Source organism: Chlorocebus sabaeus, chromosome 14 (genome assembly GCF_047675955.1).
Source record: "Chlorocebus sabaeus isolate Y175 chromosome 14, mChlSab1.0.hap1, whole genome shotgun sequence".
Lineage (NCBI taxonomy): Eukaryota > Metazoa > Chordata > Mammalia > Primates > Cercopithecidae > Chlorocebus > Chlorocebus sabaeus.
The window spans coordinates 99,942,954-99,964,338 of NC_132917.1; the positions used below are offsets into that span (position 1 = coordinate 99,942,954).

Below are 21,385 nucleotides of genomic sequence, written 5' to 3' on the forward strand. Positions count from 1 at the left end.
GCGCTGCATTCTTCTACCAATTTTTTGGAGCCCAGAATTGGGGGGGAAAAAAAAGTCTTCTTAATTTTTAATACCTACCGTGTCCCTTTCCTGCAGATGACATAGACAGTAGGTTTTTACAGCAATTCTCTGATGCCCTTGATATGGTAGAACGCTGTGTATATCAAGAGTAAGCTCTCGTTTGAGGAGACTGACAATTCCTGTTTTTGCCAGGTGAGTACTCATTTTTTTCCCCCACAAGATGTCATTGGCAGGGATAAACAACTTTTATGTTAGAACAAATTTAGTCATAAAAGTACATTTAATATAAATGCCATGTTTTTTCTATCTCTTTTCATCGTGTTATTACAGTCTTATATTTTGTCGCATTTGTTTTCAGATAATCATATACTTTGTAAGTATAATCAGATACCAAAAAAAAATTAAGTGTCCCTGTTACTTTTAAGAGGCTAGAGGACACAAGGAGCACATATCTTCGGAAATATAATTATTTTTAATTGACAAAATAACAAACTGAGAAGTTATGTTAGAGGGAATAATGTATAATCTCATTTCCTCTTCAGATACTAAGATTATTTTGAATACATTACCTAGCATTATTAAAAACAAATAGGAAAGAATGTTCTAAGTTTAAAACTGTCAGTTGGAGTTGAAGACTTCAGGGGTGGGGAAATTATTAATATAAGAAGTAGGAAAGTACTTCCCTTACAGAAAGAATAAGAAAAGTTTAAGCATTTATGAATGCCACCTAGATGGTACTGAAGATTCTTTGGAAAGAATGTAAGGAAATGATCATTTTAAGGTCAAAAGAGGGTGAAAAGATTTTCCTTTTTTTCCTATCAAGAACTGTTGACTTTCTCCCCTAACCTGAGAAAGTAAAAATTTCCTTCCCTCTTTGGAAACCCAAGGGGGTAGTGAGTGTCCCATCTTGCCCCAACTAAACCTTTTTTTTTTTTTTTTTTTTTTTTTTGAGACGGAGTCTTGCTCTGTTGCCCAGGCTGGAGTGCAGTGGCATGATCTCGGCTCACTGCAACCACTGCCTCCCGGGTTCACACCGTTCTCCTGCCTCAGTAGCAGGGACTACAGGCGCCCACCACCACACCCGGCTAATTTTTTTTTATTATTATTTTTAGTAGAGACGGGGTTTCACAGTGTTAGCCAGGATGGTCTCAATCTCCTGACTTCGTGATCCACACACCTCAGCCTCCCAAAGTGCTGGGATTACAGGCGTGAGCCACTGCGCCCGGCCTTTTTTTTTTTTTTTTTTTAAAGACAGTCTCCTTCTGTTGCCCAGTACCCAGGCTGGAGTATGTTGGCATGATCTCAGCTCACTGCACCCTCCACCTTTCAGGTTGAAGCAGTTCTCCTGCCTTAGCCTCTTGAGTAGCTGGGACCACAGGTATGTGCCACCATGCCCAGCTAATTTTTGTATGTTTTTGTAGAGATGGGGTTTCACCATGTTGCCCAGGCCAGTCTTGAACTCCTGGACTCAAGTGATCCGCCCACCTCAGCCTCCCAAGTGCTGGGATTATATGCATGAGCCACTGTGCCTGGCCCAGGCTAAGCCTTATATAGTACCCTGTGCTCGCTCTCTCTCTTGTGACAGACACCTTCTAAGGTCTGGATTTTCTAGTCCCTTAGTTTTTCCATCATTTCAAAAGCTTCACTACAAAAACCTCTGTTATTACTTTTTTTTTTTCCACTGTCCTCTTCCTGATCCCCCCCAAAAAAAATGTGGGACTACAATTCTATATGTGTTAAGCCACTTGATCTTGTTCCACAGCTCACTGATGCTGTGTTCCTTTTTTTAAATCAGATAGTTTCCTCCTTATGCTGAGGTCTGAAAGTTCTAGGCAATGTCCATTCATAGGGCTTACTTTATTTCCTTTCTCTCAAGGATCACTCTCCCAAACTGCCTATTGTCCAATATCTAAAAGCCATTGTTTCATGTGTTTTGTGTTTTGATGCTGAAAGCAGGCTGGGCACGTTGGCTCCTGCCTGTAATCCCAGCACTTTGGGAGGCCGAGGTGGGCAGATCACCTGAGGTCAGGAGTTCGAGACCAACCTGACCAACATGGAGAAACTCTGTCTCTACTAAAAATACAAAATTAGCCAGGCATGGTAGCACACGCCTGTAATCCCAGTTACTCGGGAGGCTGAGGCAGGAGACTTGCTTGAACCCGGGAGGCAGAGGTCGCAGTGAGCCGAGATCGTGCCATTGCACTCCAGCCTGGGGGGCAAGAGCAAAACTCCGTCTCAAAAAAAAAAAAAAAAAAAAAAAAAAAAGATGCTGAAAGCATGAGGATAAGTCTGGTCTCTTGTTACTCCATCATGACTAGCAGCAGAGGTCTGCCATTCTTCACAATCCCAGGCCCCATGTTACTAACTATCCTCAAGGGAAGTGGTTTGCAATGCAGAAATTGCTTCAAGCTGGGGGAACTGTAAGTGCAAAGGTCCTGAAGCTGGAGAGGGTTTGGCATAGAATATTCTTGAGGAACAGCAATGGGGTGATAGGTCTGGGGTAGAATAAGGGAAAGAGACAGGAGAGAGTGCTTGCTGGTAGAGTTGTTTGCTACGGCTGCTACAACAATTTACCACACGCTTGGTGTCTTTAAGCGACACAAATTTATTATCACACGGTTCTGGAGATTTACAAGTTCAAAATGGGTCTCACTGGGCTAAAATCAACATGTCAGGCAGGTCTACATTCCTTCTGGAGGCTCTAGGGGAAAATCCCCCTTGCCTTTCCAGCTTCTACTGGCAGCCCTTGTGATCCCAGTCTATGTTCAACACCAAAAATGGCTAGTCAAGTCCTCCTCACATTGCATCATGGCTAACACATTCTACCTCCCTCTTTCACTTCTAAAGACGCTTGTGTGGCTGGCATGGTGGCTCACACCTACAATCCCAGCATTTTGGGAGGCCGAGGCAGGAGGATCACTTGAGGTCAGGAGTTCAAGACCAGCCCGGTCAACATGGCAAAACCCTATCTCTCCCAAAAAATACAAAAAGTAACTGGTTGTGTTGGTGTGCACCTGTAATCCCAGCTACTTGGGAGCTGAGGCACGAGAATCACTTGAACCCAGGAGGCGGAGGCTGCAGTCACCTTAGATCACGCCACTGCACTCCAGCCTGGGCAACAGAGTAAGACTCTGTCCCAAAAAGAAAAAACAAACAAACAAACAAAAATCCCTAGTGATTACATTGGTACCACCCAATGAATCCAGGAGAATTTTCCCACCCTCAGAGTCAGCTGATTAGCAACCTTAATTCCCCCTTGCCACATAACATAACATAGTCACAGCTTCTGGGGATTAGGACAAAGACATCTTTGGAGACTATTATTCTGCCTACCACAGCTGGGGACTAGATATGTAGATAATTTGGTTTTGTCTCTGAGGTGGGAAGCAACTCGAGTGTGTTGAGCAGAGGACTGCTGTGATTTGGATTTTGTTCTAAAAGGTTCAAACCAGTCCAGGCGTGGTGGCTCACGCCAGTAATCCCAGCACTTTGGGAGGTGGGAGAATTGCTTGAGGACAGGAGTTTGAGACCAGCTTAGGCAACACAGTGACATCTGTCTCTACAAAAAATGAGTTTTAAAAATTAGCCAGATGTGGTCGGGCATGGTGGCTCATGCTGTAATCCCAGCACTTTGGGAGGCCGAGGAGGGCAGATCACTTGAGGTCGGGAGTTCGAGACCAGCCTGGCCAACATGGTGAAACACCATCTCTACTAAAAATACAAAAATTAGCCGGGCGTGGTGGCGGATGCCTGTAATCCCAGCTACTCGGAAGGCTGAGGCAGGAGAATCATGGGAACCCAGAGAGCGGAGTTTGCACTGTCTTTGCAACTTGAATTTCTCTGATTCCTAGTTAAGTTTGAATATCTCTTTATGTACTCTCATCTGTTTGGGATTCCTCAGTCTTTGAATTATATTTTTATATCCTTTGCCTATTTTTCTAGCAGGATTACTTTTTCCTTGCTAATTTGTAGCTGTTCTCTTTCTATTCCAGCCACTAAATACCATCAGCTTTGTACACAGAAAATATCTCCTTCCAGTCTCTTATCTTTTTGTTTATATTTTTTTCATTTAATAGAAATTCCCAATTATGAGTAATCAGACTCACCTGATTTCCTCCCTTATTGTTCAGGCTTTTTAGGTCTTGTTCAAGAAATCTTTCTTCACCCCAAGGTAACAGATACAGTGTCCTTCATTGTCTTCTATTGCATTTACAGTCCTGCCATTCACATTTAGATCTTTAATGCATTTGCACTCCACTTTTTGTTTTTTTCTTTTTTTCTTTTATTTCTGAGATGGATTCTTGCTCTGTCACCCAGGCTGGAGTGCAATGGTATGATCTCGGCTCACTGCAACCTCCACCTCCTGGGTTTAAGCGATTCTCCTGCCTCAGCCTCCTGAGTAGCTGGGATTACAGGCACCCGCCACCACACCCAGCTAATTTTTGTATTTTTAGTAGAGACGGGGTTTCGCCATGTTGGTCAGGCTGGTCTCGAACTCCTGACCTTGTGATCCACCCGCCTCAACCTCCCAAAGGCCTGGGATTACAGGTGTGAGCCATCGCGCCCAGCCCACTTCTGTATTTAAGATCCTGCCTAACTTTTGTCCACATAGTGAGCCAATGTTCACGATACTATCATACTAAACTTAGTCTGTTCTGTCTCTTTTGCCCTATAGTGCCACGTGTAACATATGTGAAGTTCCTCAAATACGTAAGTCCAAGAAACAGCTCTGTCATATTCTACTGACGATTTGTTCCTGTACCTATACAAGGTTATTTTTATTACTTTCAGTTTGTGGCATATCTTTTTTTTTTTTTAATTTTTTTCTGATAGGGATGAGGTCTCCCTATGTTGCCCAGGCTGGTCTCAAACTGGTAGACTCAAGAGATCCTTCTACCTTGGCCTCCCAAAGTACTGGAATTACAGGCATGAGCCATTGTGCCCAGCCATGTAGCATATCTTAATATCTGGTAAAGAAAGCCTCTTTGTTCTTTTTGTCCAGATTGATTTATCTCTTTACGGACCTTTATTCTTACATGTATATTCCAGATTTCTTCTTGAATGGCAACCTAAATGCCAGTCCAAAGAGGCCCCCAATAGACTTGTTCACCCTTCATGTCCTCAACTCTGGGGAAGTTAAGTTGAGACTCACAGGGCCAAGTCTACCCTATTGTATTTGGTTCCTCCTCAGTCCTTTTATTAGATTGAAATTTAATGTGCAAATTGATAATTATATAAGTTATCATTATTTTACGTTTGTTGATTTCAAATGTAATGTTTATAGAGTTTTGTGTTTTTTAAAAACCTTTTTTCAATTTTGTACTTTCAAAAAGTTTTAAACCTACAGAAATGTAATGAGAATAATACATAGAACAACTTTTTAAGCTTTACCTCCTAGATTTAACAGTTGTTAGCATTTTGCATATTTTACTCTCTTTCTGTATCTATGTATCTATCTCTCTATTGCTAAACAATTTGAGGGCAACTTGAAGATATGATTCTTCACCCCCAACTATTTCAGTATGTATTGCCTAAGAACAAGGACATTGACTTATATAATTATCACATTAATAATATATAATATATAATATTATTATATATAATTATCACATTCATGGCATCTATCACATTGATCCAATATTATCATCTAATATTGTCAAATATCCAAATGTTGCAGTTATCTAAGTAATGATCTTTGTAGTACATTCCATCCCCTTCCCAACTCAAGAGCATTGGTTGCATTTGAAATAATGTATCTTTAGCCTCCTTTAATCTGAAGCTGCTCAGCCTCTCTGTGTCTTTCATAACATTGACATTTTTAGGTGGAAGCTATTTGTTTCATAGAGGATACCTCTGTTTTGGTTTATCTGATTGTTTCCTCAGGTTTAGATTCAAGTTATGCATTTGACAGGAGTATTTCCTTTCTAACAAAAAGAGAAACCAAATAATAGAATAAACTCAATTTTATTAATTTGAAGGCAGTATTAGATATTCTTTTGATGAGGAAGAAAAATTCATCTTCAAGTTCCAAATCTAAAAAACAAGTATACCCATATTTCAGAATTTCATCGGAGATCTTTAAAAATTTAGCTAAGTTGTATTTGATTCCCAGAAAGCCAAATATATACTATTTACCTAATTGTTATATTAGTATGTCAGAAACTACTATATTTAGTCTACTACAGTAGACCCAGGACTCTGTTTTGTTATAAACACTGATATTCAATCACAAATATGGATAAATAAGGTTTCAAGATGATTCTTTAGAAATGTTCAGTCAGTAATTAGAGTTCGATGAGTATGAAATTGTAAACTATCAAAGATACAGTAACTAAATATTAAAGACATAATACATTCTAAAAGTGGGTGAGGCCGGGCACAGTGGTTCATGCCTGTAATCCTAGCACTTTGGGAGCTGAGGTGGCTGGATCACCTGAGGTCAGGAGTTCGAGACCAGCCTGGCCAACATGGCAAAACCCCATCTCTACTAAAAATACAAACATTAGCTGGGCGTGGTGGCGGGTGCCTGTAATCCCAGCTACTCAGGAGGTTGAGGCAGGAGAATCACTTGAACCCTGAGGGGTGGAGGTCCAGTGAGCTGAGATCACACCACTTCACTCCAGCCTGGGTGAAAGGGTGAAACTCCATCTCAAAAAAAAAAAAAAAGTGGGGGAGGGTGAGTGCTTTCGTTCCAAGCTGTGGAATCTGCTCCAGATCTCGGTTGCTACTAGAGCGTCTTGGGTAGATGACTGTCTCCAGTAAGCCCTGGGCTTTCTCAGACCTCTACTGTGCAGGAAGCCTGCCCTTCTGCCATCCTGGTCAACTCTGCCTACCAAATTCCTGCCCATCTTTGAAAGCGCAACCCTGACCTAGGCTCCCCTCCTTTGGGAAACTTCCCAAGGCCTCCCTCCATGCTACATGATCATCTCTCTCGGTTTTTTTGAGACGGAGCCTCGCTCTGTCGCCCGGACGGGAGTGCAGTGGCCGTATCTCAGCTCACAGCAAGCTCCGCCTCCCAGGTTCACGCCATTCTCCTGCCTCAGCCTCCCAAGTAGCTGGGACTGCAGGTGCCGCCACCACGCCCGGCTAGTTTTTTGTATTTTTAGTAGAGACGGGGTTTCACCGTGTTAGCCAGGATGGTCTTGATCTCCTGACCTCGTGATCCGCCCGCCTCGGCCTCCCAAAGTGCTGGGATTACAGGTGTGAGCCACAGCGCCCGGCCAATCATCTCTCTTAACGGATTGCGCGCTTTTTTTTTTTTTTTTTTTGAGACAGAGTCTCGCTCTTGTTGCCCAGGCTGGAGTGCAGTGGCGCGATCTCGGATCACGGCAACCTTCGTCTTCCGGGTTCAAGTGATTCTCTCGCCTCAGCCTTCTGAGTAGCTGGGATTACAGGTGCACACCACCACACCCAGCTAATTTTTGTATTTTTAGTAGAGACGGGGTTTTACCATGTTGGCCAGTCTGGTCTTTAACTCCTGACCTCCGGTGATCTGCCCGCCTCGGCCTTCCAAAGTGCTGGGATTACAGGCGTGGGCCACGGCGCCCAGCCAATCACAAGTGTCTTTATAGAATATATTTTTTGCAGAAAATAAAATACTAGCAGAGTATTTGGCCTTCAGTAGTTATTTCTTTAGCCCATTAGTAAGAGGTTTCCTAGCAAGAATGAAAGGATTAAGAGAATCTCTACTATTTTCTGAAAGGTGATAAAACATAAAATCAGATAAATTCCTTTTAAAAAGACTTTCAAAGAAATCTTTAGAACCTACAAACCCTCCCACAAAGAAAATGTAAACACTGAAAGGTGGGAGACAATTTTACTTTATATTTCTAGTATTACCATGGAATTTCATTCAAACAAACATTGCCATGAAGTTAGGGAAATTCCTGCTGCATTCACTTACTTTTTTTTTTTTCCCCCCTCAGTAATCAAGTTGAAGAAACACTTCCACTACTTAAAAATTACTTCCATATTTGTTCAGCTATCCCAATGGGATTTTCACTTAGTAAATCTGCTACTCAGGTATCTGCTATGCATATGGATTCAAAAGTGGATGATCACTTAATACGAGGGACTGAAAAAAGCAGATTGGAACCAACAACTCAGTTATTTCAAAACACCAAGAAAATAAGATTGGAAGACACAAATCAAGAAAACTTTTCAAGGATTAAAGGGACTGGCACAAGATCTCTTTCTGAGAAAGCCTTGGGTTCAGTGGTATACGTCAAAGAAAGTGATGGACTAGAAATGACAGATGTGGAATGAAGCAATTTGTATGTATTACCAAACAAACCAAAAACTGCCTTTGATTAAGAGGGGATGCTGAAAGAGAACTTAACCTTATTAGGAAACCCTAACAAAATGACGGAAGACTATCGCTTTATTTTTCACTATTTGTGAATCATCTTGCACTGCATTTTTTGATTATGCCTATTCAAAAGGCAGTTGCTTTAGAGTGAAAAAGCCTTCCAAAATTCAAAGCAGATTTCTCTGGTATTATATTATATCCTTCTTAAAAACCAGAGCTTTAAGTGACAGTATTTGAACGGCACCAAAACATTTTCATTTTAATGTATTTCTTTAACAAGTGATTTAAAAAAGTGTCTAAGCGGCCGGGCATGGTGGCTCATGCCTGTAATCCCAGCACTTTGGGGGGGCCGAGGCGGGGCGATCACCTGAGATCAGGAGTTCACAACCAGCCTGGCCAATATGGTGAAACCCCATCTCTACTAAAAATGCAAAAAATTAGCCAGGTGTGGTGGTGGGCGCCTATAATCCCAGCCACCTGGGAGGCTGAGGCAGGAGAATCGCCTGAACCCCAGAGGCGGAGGTTGCAGTGAGCTGAGATCATGCCATCGCACTCCAGCCTGGGCAACAAGAGCGACACTCCGTCTCAAAAAAAAAAAAAAAAAAAACACGGTCCAGGCAATGTGACATCAGTATTTCATAGTATTTCTGGTGTACCGGTTTTGCATGTTACTTTTCCATTTTGGGATTCTGCTTTAGGATACTTTACTTTCTTACATTTTGCATTTTTGTTCTATAAAAGATCACTGCAGATAAACTGAAAAGGCCAATAAATTGCATATCTTCAGAAGGATTTCACATTTTAAATCGTGCCTTTAAAACTCTTTTTTCCCCCCACATAGAATCCATTTTAGAGTTAGAAAAGTATTCTTTCCAAGTGTTAATAGTTTGTCTTGCAGATGATACCATTTTATGTCACCAATATTTAATATGAGAAAAACAACCTGGTGTTTAAAAACCTTGTTTTGTGTATCAGTTATGAAAATATCTGGTAGTTGGAAATCTCTTTAATATTCATTTTAAGAGGAAAGGGCATCTTTTTGGAGGGGGAGTTATATTTTATTAATCAGAAAAATACTAAACAAATGTGTTTGTAGGGAATATTGAGAATGAAAAACAATTGTTGATTGGGACATAAGCTAAAAAGACAACGCTTTTTATTATTTATGGAACATAATTCTTTAGGAGAGAAAAAAATACACAAATCATTCGTTGTTCACCTAGCCTGGCACTGTGCTTGGTGCTGGAGATACAGTAGTGAATAAAATAGCCACTGCCTTGTAGAGTTTTGTGCCTGTCTACTAGGAAAGACAGGACATTATACAGTAATTATACAAGATGCCAATTGTGATATGCCATGAAGAAACGTATAGCATTCAGAGAGACATAACACAACACAAGATATACCACATAAAGCTGAATTTTTTTTTTTTTAAGATGGTCTCACTCTGTTGCCCAGGCTAGAGAGCAGTGGAGCGATCATAGCTCACTGCAGTGTCAAATTCCTGTTCTTAAGCCATCTTCCTGCCTCAGCCTCCCAGTAGCTAGGATTACAGGCATGTGCCACCATACCCAGCATGTTTTTGTATTTTTTTAGAGACAGAGTCTCACAATGTTACCCAGACTAGTCTCAAACTCCTGGCCTCAGGTAATCCTCCCACTGGGCCATAAACTTGATTTTAACTGTGGGAAATGGGAAAGAATATCTCAGGATATTTTTGAAAGCAAGTTTATTAAGAAAGTAAAGAAACAGGCCGGGCGCGGTGGCTCAAGCCTGTAATCCCAGCACTTTGGGAGGCCGAGACGGGCGGATCACGAGGTCAGGAGATCGAGACCATCCTGGCTAACACGGTGAAACCCCGTCTCTACTAAAAATACAAAAAATGAGCCGGGCGAGGTGGCGGGCGCCTGTAGTCCCAGCTACTCAGGAGGCTGAGGCAGGAGAATGGCGTAAACCCGGGAGGCGGAGCTTGCAGTGAGCTGAGATCCGGCCACTGCACTCCAGCCTGGGAGACGGAGCGAGACTCCGTCTCAAAAAAAAAAAAAAAAAAAAAAGAAACAACAGAATCGCTACTCCATAGACAGAGCAGCCTCTGAGGACATTTATAGCTTGTGCAGTGACATGGTTGTCTAAGTGAATGAAGGTGATGGTCATAAAAGTGGAGAGAAGGGGATAGAGTACAGGTGAAGTTTGACAGGATGTAGTCATGGTTTGGAAGTGGAAAGTGAGGAAGAAAGGACTTCTAGCAAAAAAGGCTAGATGTGTGCAGGATCCCTGGGGGAAAAAAAGAGTGAGTTCAGGAGCATGGTTTTTAGACTTACCAGGTTTACAAGGCAGTTGTATCTCTGGAACTAAAAAGTATAAATTTTGAAGTTGTATACAGAAATGGTACTTTAAGCCATAGAATGAATGAAATTGCTTAAGGAGAATGTAGTGTGAGATAAAGATCTGAGGAACTCCAACATTTAGGGGTTGACTAGAGCAGGGTAGCTGGCCACGGGGACTGAGGAGTTGGCAGTGAGGCTAGAGGAAAACCTGGCAAAGGGGACTGAGGAGTTGACAGGGTAATGTCACCGTTGTCCACAGGAATGGCTGAGGTAGTCAAATGAACAGTTAGATGAAGACTGAAAAGTCCACTGGATCTAGCAATATGAATTTCACCAGTGACCTTAGCAAAAGCACTTTTGCTGGATAATTGGGGGGAAAGCCATTTTGGAGTACGTTGAAACAATGAATGGGAAGTGAGAAAGTAGACACTGGATGTACAGCAGTTTTTCCAAGAAGGTTGGCTCAGAAGGGTAGCAGGCAGGATGAAAAGTGGAAAGAGAAGTAAAGTCACTGGAGGATTGTTAAAGAGTACAGCATGTTTGAGTGTCACTGGAAAGGTTCCAGTGGAGAAGCCAAAGAAGTAGGTAAAGTTAAGAATAGCCAAGGGACAGAAGTCCTGGAGCAGGGAGGAGGGAATGGGATTCTTTAAAACCTCTTCAGCAAGAAACTAGGGGAAAAAAACCCAAAACTGTAGCACCTGATATTTCAGAGAAAGGGAATTTAGAAGGAAGTAATATAAGCAAAGAGCAACAATATTCTGTGACTGTTTTTAATAATAACTAGGAAAATTCCTAGTGCAGTTAACTCTAAATAAAATTCATTCCCACCTGCACAATACAAGATAGACTAACTCAGAGTGACCTTGGTAAAAGGTGTAATAATAAAGAAATGGGCCGGGCGCGGTGGCTCAAGCCTGTAATCCCAGCACTTTGGGAGGCCGAGGCGGGCGGATCACGAGGTCAGGAGATCGAGACCATCCTGGCTAACCCGGTGAAACCCCGTCTCTACTAAAAAATACAAAAAAACTAGCCCAGCGAGGTGGGGGGGCGCCTGTAGTCCCAGCTACTCAGGAGGCTGAGGCAGGAGAATGGCGTGAACCCGGGAGGCGGAGCTTGCAGTGAGCTGAGATCCGGCCACTGCACTCCAGCCTGGGTGACAGAGCGAGACTCCGTCTCAAAAAAAAAAAAAAGGAAAGAAAGAAAGAAATGAGGTGTCATTATGTCTTCATTGTAGCTTTATACGAAGCCCTAGTCATTTACCATATCAACATCACCAAACTGAACACTGAATGATCCTTACTCCAAGAGGCAAGTCTTCGTGGTTTCTATTTTCACTGAAGGAGAGATTGATTTCTGAGCAAGACTGAAAAAGGTGACCACCAATTCTTTGGGCTTCTCTCATCAAGAGGTGAAGTCCACTATGCCACACCTTAACTCTGAGCTGGCTTTGTTGTTTTTGGCCAATAGAATATGGCTGAGGCGCTGCTTCCAAGATTAGGCCTCAGTTGAGGTGCCCTAGCAGCCAGGCAGCACCAGCCAGAGCATGAATAAGGTTATCTTGGACCGCCCAGCATAGCCAACCGGTGCTGAATGAAGCCACATGAATATGCCCAGGAGAAACTAGCAGAGGAATCACTCACTTTGCCCACATGTTAGAGATAGAAGCCACTGTTTGAGGCAGTTTGTTACGCAGCAATACTTAGCCGAAACTATTACCTTGCTACCTTGACTACTGGGGTAGTCTCCCATCTCAAGGAACCACAGGGTTTTCTTGCCAACTGCAATGAGTTGGCAAATGGGAATGAACACTCGCCTCAGTGTGTTTTCTGATCCACTCCATCCTGTATTATCATCTCTGTACTGCGAATACCATTTATTCCTTTAAATGCAATGTGTCTTTCAAAACTGACTTGAATTTCCTCACCTTTCGAGTCACCTGCCACTTGGACTCACTTATTTGGAGGAGATACGTAAAGACCCAGCGTAACGCCTACATGCTCAGTAAAAAGTATTTGCTGGTCCTCCTTCCTGCCCGTCGTGTGACCTGACTGCTCTGGGCTTCTGGGGGCTCCCCCTAAACTAGCTCCACGAAATGCCCCCTCCAACCTAGCACATTCGCTCTCCTACCTTCGCCCAGGGGTGGCCGTTATCTCTGCGCTGTCACGCGCGGAACGCCCATCTGAACTGGGGCCTTATGACTTTCGGTACTTTTTTTCGAACGTGGCCTGCGTCCCTGCCTCGAATCTGGTTCCCGCCCTGAAGGACCCTTACTTAGCATCCCTGCGGGCTGCGGGGACCCCACGACCCCGCAGGCGGCGAGGCGCGGCGCGATCCCTGCGCGCCCCTCCTGCTCCGGCGCTCCAGGGGGCCGGCCCTCAGGGGGCGGGGCAGAGTCGCGCGCAAGGCCTGCCGGTTGCTCGGGGTCGTACGGCGCACTTTTCCAACTCGAGCCCTCGCGAGGCCGTGTGCACGACCGGAAGCCGCAGGTGGGTGAAGCGGAAGCGCTTCTAGCCGGGATGTTGCGGGCCGTGGCGCGTGGGCGGCCGTGGTCCCTGGGCGCGCGCTGGGTCTCTGGCGGTGGGCCAGGGCCTGCGGGTCTCCCCCGCCGGTAGCGAAGGGTTCTGTGTGCACGCTTTCCCCTCGGCGCTTGGGACGACCTAATTTCACTGTTAGGAAGGGTCGACCCCGAACACAGGAGGGAGGGTAAATACCGTAAAACATGTTGGAGGCTAGCTGTGTGCACGCCCCCTGGGAGCCAAAAGGGCGAAGTAAAACATGCACACGACCGTAATGAGATTCTGAGTAAGTTGTATATTACCAGAGAGGGGGCAAAAATAATAGGGTCTTAGCAAAGTCTTATGAAGAAGCTGCGCCTGCCTAGAAAGATAGATGGGATTGTGCTGTTTTCGCTTTCAGTTCAGTGATGGGGAGGCGTGTTTGGCAGTGCAGAGGTAGGGAAGTGTCCCAAGAACGTGGAAGATAAGGAAAAACTTTATAAAATTAGTCATTAAAGGGTAAGAGTAGAAGGATTCAAAGTGATTTTTAAGGAACACAATTTAACCAGACCATCAAAGGCTTAACATTGTCCCAACGACTGTGAAATATCCTGAAATACTGTGCATTACTCAGTCGGGGTCTGATCCGCTACTGGAGCATAGAATAAAAAAAGAGGGGCGCACCTGTGCCAGATGAATCCACGCCTCTAGGGGAGAGAGGGTATCCCGGCTTAAGAGCAGGGGCTCTCCTGAGTTAAGGAAGTGTTTTCCTCAGAGCCCATTCCGTCAGACATTCAAATCATGTAACTCAGTCCTTTTGTTCTGAGTATGTATTCACCAAGCAAACTTAAGAGCTGGCTTGTCAGTAGTCTTACGGTGAATAATTGGACAGGCTCATCTGAATATCTGATTGGTGGCCTATGGTTCTCTGTAAATCCATAAGCTGGCAGTCAGGGATTTTTGGACATCCCTTTGTTTTCACTTTTTTCACTCTGCGTGATTCTTTCTCATCTTTCGGGGTTCAGTTGAAATGTCACATCCTCACTGAGGTCTATTTATTGGTTTATGTGTTCAGGTGGTTAGAACAGCTTCTTGCATCTTTTCTCACATGACGCCTTCTTAATGAGGCTTAACCTAACAACCCTATTTAAAATTGCAACGTAAGTTTTCTTACATACACATTTCCAATCCTCCGTGTCTCAGCTCTACTTTTTTTTTTTTTTTTTTTTTTTGAATAGACCGAATCTCGCTCTCTTGCCCAGCCTGGAGTGCAGTGGCACCATCTCGGCTCACTGCAACCTCCACCTCCCGGGTTCAAGCGATTCTCCTGCCTCAGCCTCCCGAGTAGCTGGGATTACAGGCGCCTGCCACCACGCCCGGGTAATTTTTTGTATTTTTGGTAGAGACGGGGTTTCACCATGTTGGCCAGGCTGGTCTCAAACTCCTGACCTCAGGTGATAGGTCCACCTCGGCCTCCCAGAGTGCTGGGATTACAGGTGTGAGTCACCTTAGCTGGCCGTCTACTCTTTTTTATAGCCCTCCTTATCACCTTTATTCATTTAACTCACTGATGAATCCCAAGTGCTGAGAACAATGTCATGTAATTGATGAGAACTTTGTTGAATTAAGACCTTTGTTGTGTTTCATTCACACTGTATATACAATACCTGGATGACTAGAGATATTCTGAGCACTATTAAAATACCTTCATTGGCTCAATACATGAATTGGATCAATTCTGGAACCCTAACAAGATCACATTTTTGATCAAAGTCAATATCTTGAACTATAATTTGTCAAGGTAAATGCCACTTTGACGTGTCTCGGTTAGGAATCCTTGTTCACTTGAGGGAATACATGTTGTATGATAGGAACAGTAAGCATAGAATAGAGGTGGGAAAGGGGGAACCCTGTCGTAACAGTTAATGTTTCGTATTTGCCAAACATGAATGGCTTATGCATATTAACACATTTAATTCTCTCAACCATTTTATGACGTCTGAGGCCACTGAAGCAGCTAGAGTCATTAGTAAGTGGCAGAGCCAGGTTTAAAAATTTAAGTCCTTAACTACTTTGCTATCCTTCCACACTCTGCATGTGCAGAGAAGAGTAAGAGCCTTAATCTTAGGAAAAGATATTTCATAAGATCTTTGACAATCTCCATATCCACAGACACCATCCAGCTTACTAGTGCCCGCCACTCCTATCTGTTACTTTCTCCGTTAAGGCTGCCTCCTACCTGAACTCTGGATCCCAATATCATCACTTTCTCAAGGACCTCCCTTCTCCAATGTTGCCCTGTCTTGACTCCTACCAGCGTCTAAACATGCTCAGATCTATTGCATCTTAAAACTTCTCCTAACTCCACATTCCTTTCTACCTACTGCCCTAGCTTTTCCACTTCACAACTAGAATACCCTCATTGTATCCACCTTGGGCCTCCTATTTACTCAGTACATCTGGTTCTTACCAAGATCACTGATAACCTTCTTGATACTGTTTAATAGATCCTTTTCAACCCTCGTCTTATTTGCTCAATCTTTGGCATTTGGCACTGTTAGCCATCTTGTCTCCTTGAAGCTTCCATAAGAGCATCTTTAAAATTTTTCTGCCTTTTCTTCTATTCTCAGCTTCCTTTGGGAGCTCTCCCTCCTTCTTCTGTATATCCCTTAAATGTCGCTGCTCTTCAGGCTTATGTCACAGGCCCTTAAATCTTCTCACTGAACCACCTTCCTGTGACCTCAGTTACCATCCATTGAGCTCTGTACCATTGGCTGCTAGTTCAACACAGTCAAAATGAACCAGTTATCTTAACCCCATACTTCCTGTTCCTATAAAATCTGTCCTAGGAAATTTCACCTCTTTGCCACACCAGAAATCAGGGCATAATATTAATAAATTAGTTAACACATATTGTGTACTTTCTTCAGTGCCAGGCACTTCATATGTATTAGCTCATTAGACTCAACCTGATAATGTGAGATGAGTCCTGTTGTTATGCACATATTAGATAACAAACCTGAGGCATAGAAAAGTAATCTGCCTTAGGTCATTCAACTGATAAAGGATAGAGTTGGGATTTGAATGAGGGCAGTCTGGTTTGAGCTTGTAATCATTATATCATAAAGGACATGATCCTTGGCTTCTCTTTCTCTCACCCTAATTCAGCCTATTACCAAGTATTGTACATTCTCCATGCTTAACTCTCTAGGCGATGTCTCTGAAGTATAAACCCAAAGCCCTCATGCCTGTAATCCCAGCGCTTTGGGAGGCCAAGGCAGGAGGACTGCTTGAGCCCAGGAGTTTGAGACCAGCCTGGACAACAAAGTGAGACTTCATCTCTACCAAAAAAAAAAAAAAAAAAGGCCAGGCCTGGTGGCACATTCTGACTAAGGTGGAAGAATTGCTTGAGCCTAGGAAGTCGGGGCTGCAGTGAGCCGTGATCACACCACTGCACTCCAGCCTGGGCAATAAAGTTCAGGCCTGGAATACGCTCCTCAACCTGGCAAACGATCAGATTTGGTGACTCAGTTCAAGTATTTCACGTGGATTTAAGGTTCTTTATAATCTAACGTCTACTTCTCTTGCCTTCTTATTAACTCCCCATTCTTGTATTCCTAAGAACCAGCCAGTAGAATTAAATTATTTGCATGGGTCCTATCACCTTTTCCACTAAGCTTTTGCACATTGTTACAATTCTTTTCTTTACCCCTTTTATGTCTCAGCTTCAATGTCACATCCATTAATTACAGCATCAGATGGCCCTTTAATGTACTTACCACCTATCACAGCATTTAGGACACTATATTTTAATTATTGCCTTACTTGTTTTTTAGTATCTCCCACTAGTTTGTGGAGATACTTGTTTCTTGAAGGCAAGGACCAGTTCACCTTCTTCTTTTTTTTTTTTTTTAGACCGAGTCTTGCTCTGTCGCCCAGGCTGGAGTGCAGTGGCGCGATCTTGGCTCACTGCAAGCTCTGCCTCCCAGGTTCACGCCATTCTCCTGCCTCAGCCTCCCGAGTAGCTGGGACTACAGGCGCCCACCACCATGCCCAGTTAATTTTTTGTATTTTTAGTAGAGACGGGGTTTCACCGTGTTAGCCAGGATGGTCTCGATCTCCTGACCTCGTGATCTGCCTGCCTTGGCCTCCCAAAGTGCTGGAATTACAGGCGTGAACCACTGTGCCTGGCCAGTTCACCTTCTTAATGTCACTCATATCCATTCCATTCTCTCTCTCTTTCTCTCTCTTCCTCCTACTGTACTTTAGGCCCTCATTATCTCTAGCATGGACAACTGCCTTAGTCCGTTAACTGTTCTCCCTGTCCCTAGTCCATCCTTTATTTAATCAATACTCAACCCTGCAGAGGCAGATTTGTATAATGGCTGAGTTAACACTTCCTGCTTAAAACTTCAGTGGATCTTAGCTGCCTTTTAAAAAGTCCACATATTTTAGTTCATTACATGAATTTATCTCCTCCCATTTTCTATCTTCTTACTGCCTTGTACCTAGGAGACACTCCATACATACTTGTTGAATGAATATGGTACTGTATCGAAGTCAGTCAAGCAGAACCAAGAACAAAGAGGTTAACCAAAGTAATGCAGTCTCAGTTGCGAGGCTTCCTAGGACAGAATAGCCACAGGCTTCAGTGGAACTTGAAGACTAGTACTGTAGCTCTTTCTCCTAGGAGGGAGTCCCCAAAACACACCTCACTATTACATGACTCTTTGTCTTTGCATATGCCTGGAATACACTCCTCGACCTGGCAAACTATCCGATTTGGTGACTCAGTTCAAGTATTCCTTCCTCTATTAAACCTCGCCACACCTTTCTAGACAGAACGTAAACTGATTCAACTTTTTGTAGGTTAGTTTATAAACTATGACAAGAGTGATGAAAATAGGAAGACTCTTTAATCTAGGAATTGTACTTCTAAGATATTACTTAACTAAAGAACTTGGTTCCAGGTGTGGTGGCCCATGCCTGTAATCCCAGCACTTTGGGAGGCTGAGGTAGGAGGATCACTCAAGCCCAGGAGTTCAAGATCAACCTGGGCAACATAGGGAGACCCCCGTCGCTACAAAAAATTTAAAAATTAGCCAGGCATGGTGGCGTGTACCTGTAGTCCCAGCTGCTTCAGAGGCTGAGGTGTGGAGATTGCCTGAGCCCAGGAGGTCAAGGCTATAGTGAGACAACTACAGAGTGACACCCTGTCTTAAACAATGGAATATTAAACAGTCATTAAAGCTGATGCAAAATAGGCTTAATGGGCGGGTGCAGTGGCTCACGCCTGTAATCCCAGCACTTTGGGAGGCTGAGGTGGGCAGATCACCTGAGGTCAGGAGTTCGAGACCAGCATGGCCAACATGGTGAAACCCTGTGTCTAGTAAAAATACAAAATTTAGCTAGGCGTGTTGGCAGGCGCCTGTGATCCCAGCTGAGGCAGGAGAATTGCTTGAACCCGGGAGGCATAGGTTGTGGTGAGCCAACATCACGCCGTGGCATTTCAGCCTGGGTGACAGGGCGAGACTCCATCTCAAAAAAATATGGATGGATGGATGGATGGATGGATGGATGGATGGATGGATGCATAGATAGATAGATAGATAGATAGAATGTTGAATGAAATAATAGTATGGTTACACTTTGGGGGAGGGAAATGTGTGTGTGTACACATGCTTAGAAATAAAATGGATTTACACCAAAATGTTCATTGTGATTAGGACTATCAATGCTTTTATTTTCTTATTCTTGCTTATCTATATTTTCTCATTTTTCTCGATTAACGTTTATTACTTGTGAATTCAACATAATTTGGCTTTAAGATATATTCTAGGTAATGTGGCTGAGTGCAGTGGCTCATGCCTGTAATCCCAGCGCTTTGGAAGGCCAAGGCGGGAGGATCACTTGAGCCCAGGAGTTTGAGACCAGCCTGGGCAACGTGGTGAAATCCTGTCTCTAAGAGAAAAAAAAAAAAGATATATTACATAATGTATTTGCAGCAGACTTACTGTTTGAAAACTGTGAAATTATTTCAACTGAAATTATTTGAAATTTGTCTTCATTTATTTCTTTTGAATACTGAGTTATAGCATTGCTGAAGACTAATTGTAAAGCTAAAAGCCAAAAGCAACTGCACTGGATACTTAGAGATAAGTTTGGATTAAATACCCAATAATTGATAGTTAGAAAATGTAATTTAATGTTCCTTTTTTTGATGAATTAATTTGTTTGTCTTCCATTTTTAAAAGCATGCTGATCCCATTTTCAATGAAGAATTGCTTCCAGTTACTTTGTAACCACCAGGTCCCAGCAGCTGGCTTTAAACAAACAGTAAAAAATGGGCTCATTTTACAGTCAGTTTCCAATGATGTCTATCAAAATCTGGCTGTAGAAGACTGGATCCATGACCACATGAATCTAGAAGGCAAACCAATTCTGTTCTTTTGGCGGAATTCTCCCTCTGTTGTGATTGGTAGGCATCAAAATCCTTGGCAGGAATGTAACCTGAATCTAATGAGAGAAGAAGGTGTAAAACTGGCTCGGAGAAGAAGCGGAGGAGGAACGGTCTACCACGATATGGGAAATATCAATTTGACTTTCTTTACAACCAAAAAAAAGTATGATAGAATGGAAAATCTGAAATTAATTTTGAGAGCTCTGAATGCTGTCCAACCCCAGCTAGATGTGCAGGCTACCAAAAGGTTTGACCTTTTACTTGATGGACAGTTTAAAATCTCAGGAACAGCTTCTAAGATCGGCCGGACTACTGCCTATCACCATTGCACTTTATTATGTAGTACTGACGGGGTGTTCTTGTCTTCTTTGCTAAAGAGCCCTTACCAAGGGATCAGGAGCAATGCCACTGCTAGCATACCTTCCTTAGTGAAAAATCTTTTGGAAAAGGATCCCACTCTGACCTGTGAAGTACTAATGAATGCTGTCGCTACAGAGTATGCTGCTTATCATCAAATTGATCATCACATTCACCTAATAAACCCAACGGACGAGACACTGTTTCCTGGCATAAATAGCAAAGCCAAAGAACTACAAACGTGGGAATGGATATATGGCAAAACTCCAAAGTTTAGTATAAATACTTCCTTTCATGTGTTGTATGAACAGTCACACTTGGAAATTAAAGTATTCCTAGACATAAAGAATGGAAGAATTGAAATTTGTAATATTGAAGCACCTGATCATTGGTTGCCATTGGAAATACGTGACAAATTAAATTCAAGTCTTATTGGCAGTAAGTTTTGCCCAACTGAAACTACCATGCTAACATGTCCACAAGACCACAAACTACACAGTAAATGGAATATTCTCTGTGAAAAAATTAAGGGAATAATGTGATTCCAAGTAAATGTCTTAATACAGTTTCAATTAGAAAATAAAATGTCTCATACTTGCACATTGTATGTCAAAAAAAAACTAGTCTCTTTCAGTAACTTCAAAAAAAATAAAAATAAAAAACCTAGTCTCTTTCAGTAACTTCTCCCCATCTGAAATTATTTATCACCTATCCCTATCTGTGTATGTCTCCTGACCTCTAGGATCCTCTTTCTTCTCTTTCTTCCTTCATTGATTTTATTTTATTTATTTCATTTATTTATTTTGAGACAGAGTTTCACTCTGTCACCCAGGCTGGAGTGCAGTGGCACGATCTTGGCCCACTGCAACCTTTACCTCCTGGGTCCAAGTGGTTCTCATGCCTCAGCCTCCCAAGTAGTGGGACTACAGGCTTGTGACACCACGCCCAGCTAATTTTTTCTATTTTTAGTAGACACGGTTTCACTGTGTTGGCCAGGCTGGTCTCAAACTCCTGGCCTCAAGCAATCCACTGGCCTCAGCCTCCCAAAGTTGTGGGATTACAGGCATGAGCCACCATGCCCTGTCCATTGATTTTAATACCTGGCATGTATTTATATTTCAGCTGCTGCTGCTTTAACTCTCTTGGGGCTATATACAATATTGGACACTCTGACCTCAGACTTAGTTCTCTGTTTTTCTTCCCTCTCGGAGATATAACCCAGATTTCTTGTCACCTCTCCTCATATCTCAAACTCCAAAATTCTCCCTTTTAGTTATATTTTCTTATCTTTCTACTCTTGCACTAAAAATTAAGGCTGTCGCACTTTTTTAAGCTCTTAACCCTTCCCTAATCTCTCCTTGCATCATTTCCCTTCTATCCCAGCCTGAAATTTACTTTATGCTGTACTTTCTTACCA

The 21,385-nt window shown here is 43.0% G+C and overlaps 2 protein-coding genes across 6 annotated transcripts; both read left to right on the forward strand.

Moving 5' to 3' along the window:
• Nucleotides 1-101: 101 nt before the first annotated feature.
• C14H2orf15 (chromosome 14 C2orf15 homolog) lies at nucleotides 102-9,135 on the forward strand. Of its 3 annotated transcripts, XM_038004199.2 has the most exons (3): nucleotides 142-213; nucleotides 4,697-4,731; nucleotides 7,947-9,135. In XM_038004199.2, the coding sequence occupies exon 3, from the start codon at nucleotides 8,011-8,013 to the stop codon at nucleotides 8,284-8,286; it is 276 nt and encodes a 91-aa protein (XP_037860127.1). In that variant the 5' UTR covers nucleotides 142-213; nucleotides 4,697-4,731; nucleotides 7,947-8,010; the 3' UTR covers nucleotides 8,287-9,135. The 3 variants fall into 3 exon arrangements, with proteins under 3 accessions (XP_037860125.1, XP_037860127.1, XP_037860126.1); XM_038004197.2 differs by lacking the exon at nucleotides 4,697-4,731 and having other exon boundaries at nucleotides 102-213; XM_038004198.2 differs by lacking the exon at nucleotides 142-213 and having other exon boundaries at nucleotides 4,703-4,792.
• On the forward strand, nucleotides 103-20,648 carry LIPT1 (lipoyltransferase 1). 3 transcript variants are annotated; one of them, XM_008008124.3, is made up of 3 exons: nucleotides 154-213; nucleotides 4,697-4,731; nucleotides 19,406-20,648. In XM_008008124.3, exon 3 carries the CDS (start codon nucleotides 19,407-19,409, stop codon nucleotides 20,508-20,510), a length of 1,104 nt encoding a protein of 367 aa, XP_008006315.2. In that variant the 5' UTR covers nucleotides 154-213; nucleotides 4,697-4,731; nucleotide 19,406; the 3' UTR covers nucleotides 20,511-20,648. The 3 variants fall into 3 exon arrangements, with proteins under 3 accessions (XP_008006316.2, XP_008006315.2, XP_008006317.2); XM_008008125.3 differs by lacking the exon at nucleotides 4,697-4,731 and having other exon boundaries at nucleotides 103-213; XM_008008126.3 differs by lacking the exons at nucleotides 154-213; nucleotides 4,697-4,731 and adding an exon at nucleotides 13,054-13,142.
• The last annotated feature ends 737 nt before the right edge of the window (nucleotides 20,649-21,385 follow it).

Excerpts from the sequence above, each read along its gene's own strand:
- LIPT1 (XM_008008125.3), top strand. The coding sequence starts at position 19,407 with ATGCTGATCCCATTTTCAATGAAGAATTGCTTCCAGTTACTTTGTAAC.
- C14H2orf15 (XM_038004197.2), top strand. The coding sequence starts at position 8,011 with ATGGGATTTTCACTTAGTAAATCTGCTACTCAGGTATCTGCTATGCAT.